General features: G+C 39.3%; 1 protein-coding gene across 1 annotated transcript in view; it reads left to right on the top strand.

Moving 5' to 3' along the window:
• Positions 1-5515, top strand: part of IQGAP2 (IQ motif containing GTPase activating protein 2) — a 350336-nt gene extending 344821 nt beyond the window's left edge. Inside the window, 1 exon segment of the mRNA XM_011959360.1 lies at positions 4478-5515. Coding sequence (XP_011814750.1) covers positions 4478-4694 — 217 coding nt within the window. The 3' untranslated portion in view covers positions 4695-5515.
• Positions 5516-8235: the final 2720 nt, after the last annotated feature.

Below are 8235 nucleotides of genomic sequence, written 5' to 3'. Positions count from 1 at the left end.
GCCAGGATGGTCTCGATCTCCTGACCTCGTGATCCGCCCATCTCGGCCTCCCAAAGCGCTGGGATTACAGGCTTGAGCCACCGTGCCTGGCCCATGTTTCCATTTTAAAGCTTAGACAAAAGAATATAATTTAAAAGTATTCAGAGCTATTAAATAAATGCTATAGATTTTCCTTTTATTGGAAACTTGCATTTCTTTCTAAGACTATGTATGCCCAGGACTGGAACTTTCATGATCTCATTTCTCCCTCTTTCCTAGAATGGGTTTTCTTATTTGTGGGGGGAGGGGGGGCATTGAGAAAGGGTCTTGCTCTGTCACCCAGGCTGGAATGCAGTGGCGCAATCATGGTTCGCTGCAGCCTCAACCTCCTGGGCTCAAGCAATCTTCCTGCTTCAGTCTCTCAAGTAGCTGGGACTACAGGTGCACACCACCACATCTGGCTAATGTCTGTATTTTTTGTAGAGACGGGGTTCTGCCATGTTGCCCAGGCTGGTGTTAGACACCTGGGCTCAAGTGATCTGCCTGCCTCAGCCTTCAAAAGTGCTGGGATTACAGGCATTAGCCACCACACCTGGCCTCTAAAATAGTTTTTACATCAGTTTATTAACTCTATTTGCCAAATGTTTGTGATCACAGGAATGAAAGGCATTATGCAAAACAGATATCTATAAATAGAAAAATGATGTTTGCAATATAAATTATTATTTTATCATAAAAGCCACATTTAAGCCACATACACATAAATGAAAACTGAGAAATCCAGTTTCTGTGCGCAAAAAAAAAAAAAAAAGTTAAGAGGGCAGTGCAAACAAATGTTCGTCTACCCCGAACTTCTTAATCCTTAGCACAAAATCAATTTAAAGAAGTAATTGAATTTTTCTTTTTTGATCTAACACTTTTTACATGGAAATAACATCTTTTTACCTGGGCCCCAAACTACTTACAAAATGGTTTCCAGGTATTTTGCATATGTTTACATGAATCATCTCACTCAGATCCTGAGAGTGATGTGAATTCTGGCCTCACTGTCTGTGCAGCCCATGGCTGCATGCACTGGAATTACCTCCCCATCATCGGAGTCTGTGCCAGAGCCCTTCTTTTCTGGCAGCCCTTGTAAGTTTAAAAAGAAAAACAGGAGCTGAATGGATTTGATAATGGAGTAAATTAGAATTCGAAGATAAGATGAAAGCTGTTATGTAATTATGGAAAGTATTTTTAAGTAAACAATATTGTTTTCTAACTTACTTTAAATGTCACTAAATGTATCCATTTAACAATTTAGCTAATTAGGGTCTTCAGTTACTTTGTGTAATAGATAAATACAGGAAGAGAAAAGAAGGTGCTTGTGGTGATACCCTTTGGTTAGTGATTCCTCTGTAGAAATAGCAAAAGACATATGTGATTGCCAAGAAGGAAATTATCCAGGGCCAGTCAATATCAACTGAACCAATGAGTCACAAGTGACCAGAAGACACCTTTTATTGTGTTTAGAGAGAAAGCAATGATTCCATGAGACTTCCTTTGAGTACTGGTACAAAAACCAAGCTTCACTTGTTCCTTTGTTAAGGATTCTGTATACAGTAAGATTAGCTGTTCATACTATTCATTTCTACACATAATAGATTGTGAAATGTTAATCCTTAGCTATATGCAGGTGACCAATATGTCTTGGATTTTCAAAATCAGTAGCGCATAATCAGAACTGGCTACATCATTAGCAAGGCTCAGAGCAAAATAAAAATGCAGCGCCCTGTTTTTAAAATTGTTAAGGATTTTAGGAGATGACAGAAGAGAATAAAACCCTGGGCATGGGACCCTGTGCAGCTGCACAGATTGCATACCTACAGAGCCAGCCCTGCATTTGATAGCTGTCAGATGTAAAGGCTGACTTCTATTTATGTATGCAGCTTTCAGTCAATTGCATGAATGTGTAAACTGCCAAAGAGAAATGTGATGGCCAGATCTTTACTGTGAGTAAAGGACCGGGAACAGGATCAAAGTTTGAAAGGACTAAAGAAAGTCCCTTCTAACATTACAGTTCTATGTCTCTTGGTTATCTTCAGCCCATTCTCCCTTCAGTTCCTAAAGAAAACCGTAGGATAGAATTATATACTATAACTATAGGTCATATAGGTAACAGCAGGATATGACTTATGTGATATCTGTTCTGCTTGTAAAAATAATGTCAGGTATTTATCAGGGACTGCAGGGTGGGCCTTCTTCCTCTCCTAGATGAAGAACTGAGGTTCAGAGAGCTAATTATGGAAGAGGCAGCTGGGATCCAAGTTCTTCATCACTCTAGTCCGCTGCCTGTCTCATAGGATTCCAGTTGATCCTGCAAGACAAGAGTAGCTTACAAAGGGTTTGCATATACCTTAATCTCCTGTCTCATTCCCAGTAGCACCCTTGTGAAATTGGCAGTATTATCCCCAATTTACACACAAGGAAACAGAACTTCAGAGAAGTTGTGTCATGTTGCAAGGTCTTAAGATAGCAAATGGCAGAGCTAAAACTAAAGTCTGCTTTTCAAGTCATGAGTCCAGCCATGTTTTCTCTGCTCCCTACTTTGGGGACCCAGCTCCTTCCCCTATATATGCCATACCTTTTCAATCTAACTCTGTTGGTTTAATTCTTTTCCAGTAGACTTTGTTTAACAGATGTTGCATTTCCCAAAGGAAAAGTGAATCTCCTCTACACTCTAAATAGCTAAAAGAATTATTGGTGAAAGGACTTAAATTCCCTATAGAATTTTAGTTCTAGAAGCATATCTGAATAATGTAGGAGTTTACTTGAGTGAAGTTAGAGGTAATTGAGGAAGTGGAGGAGGAAGCTGTCAAGAGTCAAAGTTCTCTCAAAGATGACTCCAACTTCTACAATTGACCTTGCTAGAAACAAGAAAATAAGACCTAGCTATTGGGCCAGGGCAGCTCCGGAATTACATGTTCCACTGGGAAAGGTTTCCTGTACCTGTGTGACTATGAAATGTTACAGCTTACTTTCATGCATATGGCTGGTGTGACCCAGTTACTTGTTTTAATAAGAGAGTTGATTTCCTTTGTTTATATGCTGACAGTGAAAAACAGAACGATAGTTCGACTTAAGAATAAGGGCTTGTTCTCAGTACAGAAACAGAAGTAGCCTAGATCAAGAAGTACAGACCACTGCTTTGTACAATGGTCTCCAAACTTTGGTCACTTCATCAGGAAATAGTATGAGCACTTCCTTCCATACATAGTTATTTGTAAAGTATACATGCTTCTGCTATTGGACTCTAAAACGTGCTGTATAAAATATATACAAAAAGGTCCAAAAAATGAGAAAAAATAAATAGAAATAGGAATTCTAATATTCTTTTTGCCTCCCCACTGAATTGTCTTGTTCACTTCACTTTAGAAAACACTGCTTTCTGTGTTTTTGTTTTTGGGTTTTTTTGAGACAGTCTTTCTCTGTCACCAAGGCTGGAGTGCAGTGGTGCAGTCTCAGCTCACTGCAGTCTCTGCCTACTCAGTTCAAGTGATTTTCCTACCTCAGCCTCCTGAGTAGCTAGGATTACAAGTGTGCACCACCACACCCAGCTAATTTTTGTATTTTTAGTAGAGATGGGGTTTCACCGTGTTGGCCAGGCTGGTCTCACTCTCCTGACCTGAAGTAATCCACCTGCCTCAGCCTCTCAAACTGCTGGGATTATAGGAATGAGCCACCACACCCAGCCAGAAAACACTGCTTTCTAAAGAATATGCATCTAGGGCCAGGCGCAGTGGCTCAAGCCTGTAATCCCGGCACTTTGGGAGGCCAAGACGGGCGGATCACGAGGTCAGGAGATCGAGACCATCATGGCTAACACGGTGAAACCCCATCTCTACTAAAAAATACAAAAAACTAGCCGGGCGAGGTGGCGGGTGCCTGTAGTCCCAGCTACTGGGGAGGCTGAGGCAGGAGAATGACGTAAACCCGGGAGGCGGAGCTTGCAGTGAGCTGAGATCTGGCCACTGCACTCCAGCCCGGGCGACAGAGCGAGACTCCGTCTCAAAAAAAAAAAAAAGAATATGCATCTAGCCAGAACTTTGTGTTTTGACATTTTCAATTAAAAATGAAATTGTAATTATATACCTGACATTAACTTAATGATCATTTTCTTTCATACAGCCCTTATCAATTCTAAAAAACTATTTTCTTTCATCTAAGTCACAATCAGTTGGGAATTTATTAAAATGCAAATTCATGGGCCCCACCAGAGAGCTACAAAATAAGAAATTCCTGTGGGAGGAGCCCATACAGCCTGTGTTTTTAACTAGCCTGTGTTTTTAACCAGATGATTGTGATGTACACTTAAGTTTTAGAACCCCCATCTGTGGCCTGTTGCTATGGTATGCGCCTATAGTCCTGGCTACTCAGGAGGCTGAGGTGGGAAGATAGCTTAAGCCAGGAGTTTGAGACCAACCTGGGCAACATAATTAGACCCCACCTGGGTGATTAGGTCAATTGAATCTGACTTTTGTCGACAAATTCATCTAATATGTTTTTTTTTTAATGCACAAAATATCAAAGTTGAGATTTAATGATGCTTTTTAAAATTTCAGGATTTACTTCAGATGCAATATGAAGGAGTAGCTGTAATGAAAATGTTTGATAAGGTTAAAGTGAATGTAAACCTTCTCATATACCTGCTGAACAAGAAATTCTATGGAAAGTGAAGTGCCTGCAGAAGTGTCATGGATTCTGTACCATCTGGATTAGGAAATGAATTTGTTTAATATTTTTGTTTTTAAACATGATTGAAATCACTGCTTATAAATGTGTGATTTTTTTTTTAATGACCAAAACTGTTCTGAAGAATGTACCCAGGTGCCTTTTTGCTAATCTGATACTATAATAGAATGAGACATAAAATGAATTAATGGAAACATATCCACACTATACTGTGGTATAGGTACTGTGATTTAAAACTTTGGACATGGTGTAATCTGTTTTAAAGTTGCGGGGTGGGGAATTTAGCTGACTAGGGACAAACATGTAAACCTATTTTCCTATGAAAACATTTTAAATGTCCCACTTGAATAATGTAATTCTTCATAGTTTTTTTTTAATCTATGGATAAATGGAAACCTAATTGTTTGTAATGAATTATTTAGACAGTTTTAAGCCCTGTCTTCTGGGAGTTATCAATTTTAAAGAGAACTTTTGTGCAATTCAAATGAACTTTTTATAAGTAATTGAAAATGACAACACAATAACACTTTCTGTATAAAAGTATATATTTTATGTGATTTATTCCTACTAAATGAAAGTGCACTACTGCCTCATGTAAAGACTCTTGCACGCGGAGCCTTTAAGTGACTAAGGAACAACATAGATAGTGAGCTTAGTCCCCGCCTCCACCCCTCACAATTTATTTGAATACTTCAATTGTGCCTCTCAATTTTTTGTAATGCTAAAAAATCAGTATCTAGATGGCTTTTAAATGTATTCTCTGGAAATTGTTTTATGTAAAATAAATGTTACTTAATTCCATTAATTTGGCTTTTAAGTTGTCTTAATCAATCAAAGTCGTTTAGTGGGTAGGGGAAAATTCTTGGTAGTGTTTGTCAGGAAATAATACATTTCTTGCTGTACTGGTTAAAGTATAGAGCAAGCTGCTGTAAGGAAAAGATACAAAACCCTGGTGTCTAAAACAAGGAGTAGAAGTTCGTTTTTTCTCAAATTCAGCTCAAAGGTGAGCAGATCCACAAGGTAAAGAGTTTCAGGCAGGTCAGTTGGCTCTGTCCTCGTACTGATTCCCCCCAGCCAGAGGAGGGAGAGGATGGTGAAGAAGTCCAGGGCAAGCCTTTTCAGTTATATGCATCACTTTCACTTCCACTTACATCGTATTGGCCAAAACTGAGTCACATGAACACAGCTAGCTAAAGATAGTCCCTAACTAGGCAGCCATGTAGCCAGTGAATAGAGAGAGGTAGAGAGGGAATGGGGTCTGTTATTAAACGGAAGAAAAGGAGGGTGATTCCTGCCGACACTTTAGGAGTCTCCACCACAATAGGATTCCAGACGCTCAGGCCGGAACCTCCCTGCCACTTTGTTCATGCCTGCAACAGGCTTTATTTTTTCACAAATTGCAAAATATTGAGAAGGTAGGTTAGTTTATGCACATGTGGCACAAATGAACTTGAAGTGTGAGACCAACAGAATTTGGAAAAGTCAAATTTAAAAAAGTAGAATCTGCTACTTTAGTGATGGTTTCAGTCTGTATATATTTTTTGACAAAGAGATGAATAGCTTAAAACAATGCTCACTATCTCAACAGTTTGTGGGTATGTATGTTTTTTAATGCATTAGCCTTAACGCAGGCTTTGGTAAAAGGAATCAAATATACAGTTAAGTTTCATGTTGAAAGTAAACCTCCCTCTTGCCCTACTGCTAGCATTGGAAAGGGGAAGAGGAGCCAAGGGCAATGGAGGGTGGACTGGGTAAGCTTCCTTCTTGCTCCGGGCAAGGCTTTTAGTGGAAATGTATAGAAGGAGCCAAATTAGGGAGCAATATTTGGAGGCAAAAGCCAGCTTTCCCAGCATCTCTGAAAGGAGCTTGTCTTACTGCAACACTGAATGATGTGCTTGAATGTTATTTGACATGATGCAAATAAAGAATTTGCATCATGTCAACACCTTCAAGGAACGCTGTGAATGTTTTCTCTGTTGGCCCACAAGATGAGGTTATTGTTGAAGATATCGCCAATTTCTCTTTGTCTGAGATCTTTAAGCCGTATGAATGAGTGGGTGACCCGAGAAGAAGGCTGGTGATGAAGGAGCAAACACAAGAGGCCATGGGGGCGTGGGTGTAGCAGACTTCAGTTTATAGAGATTTGTTGGAGCCAAGGCCTGTGCTACTCTTTAAGACTAAACTATCCCTCAAGCCAGAGGACAATTCTTGATAACCCTGAGCCTGAGCCACTAAGGACTCCAACTTCCTCCCAGAGCCCACAGATTTTTCTTACTCAATAGAAAAGGTTTTTTGTTGTTTGGGTTTTTTGTTTGTTTGCTTGCTTCCTTTCTTGCTTTTAAACACTGAGCAATTGGAACCATAACTTATTTTTGCAAAACTGACTCCCATATTTTGATTATTTTGATCTTAAAAGCAAAAAGTACTTATGCAACACTCTAGGTGCTCTCAAAGGATATGCTTTAGTGGTCTTCAAGAGAAGGAAAACATGTGTATGCTTTATTCTGAAAGTTAGTGGTGAAGAAAGACCAGCTTGTGACCATTGTCTGACATGAATGATCCGAACTGTAGTTATATGTTAGTGTTTGTGTGTGGTTGGGCACAAATTAGAGATGCTATTCATGATGTGATTTTTATGACTCGATGTCATTAAGCAGGGATTTGTGGTATTCCTCAAACATTCCAGGAGCAAACCACAGAACTCTGAATGGTGAAAGTTGTCTTTATTTTAAAAAATTCTAGTGAGCACTGGATGTTCTTACTGCTGGTTAGCTTTTTGAAAAATCTATTGCCATTGTGACTAAAACCAAACTTGGTAACAGGTTACATAGAGGCCCCCTAAGCTCCAGAGGACAGAATCTGTGTTTCAGTCACTCTAAATCCTGAGCCTGGCAATGCTTTGTAAATAAATGGCAGGTGCAGATGTGGGTTCTAGCAATGCACTGACAAGCAGACAGACCCTACCACCCCCACTGCCCTTCAGCAGTCCACTATTACTTTAGGTTGGCACTCATATGAATGGGGCTTTTACTTATTATCTCAGTCTAAAAATGAATAGCCTCTCGACTCAATTTCCAAATAAAATATCTTATACAGATTTACTATGTTGCCTCACTGTTTTTCTTAGAGTATAAAATCTTTTAGCTAAAATATATTGAAAGGGAAATCAATGAAGAGAGAGAACTAGGAGATAATGTGTTCACCTTACTTAACTGGAACGGAAGTTTTTGGGTTTTGTTGTCTTTTAATAGATACTGAATTTGACCTTTCCTTAACACCCTAAGCCATAGGGATAGCCTACCATTCTATCTATGGTGGAAATACAGTTGTTGATCTATTATGAGAGATTAACTTCTAAATCTAAGCTGACAGTACAGGTTTATAACAATGAAAGACAGAAACAGGTCATCTGTTGGTTAGCTTGTAACCTGATTACAAACCTTCTGTTTGCTTAAAAAACAAATGTGGCAATATATACACAGAATCTGGTAGTGCCTCAACCTACTTTGAATACTTTCATGTGAG

Source organism: Colobus angolensis, unplaced genomic scaffold (genome assembly GCF_000951035.1).
Source record: "Colobus angolensis palliatus isolate OR3802 unplaced genomic scaffold, Cang.pa_1.0 Scaffold49, whole genome shotgun sequence".
Taxonomy (NCBI): domain Eukaryota; kingdom Metazoa; phylum Chordata; class Mammalia; order Primates; family Cercopithecidae; genus Colobus; species Colobus angolensis.
Note: the sequence above shows the minus strand (reverse complement) of the source record. Positions and strands in the feature narration are given on the sequence as shown.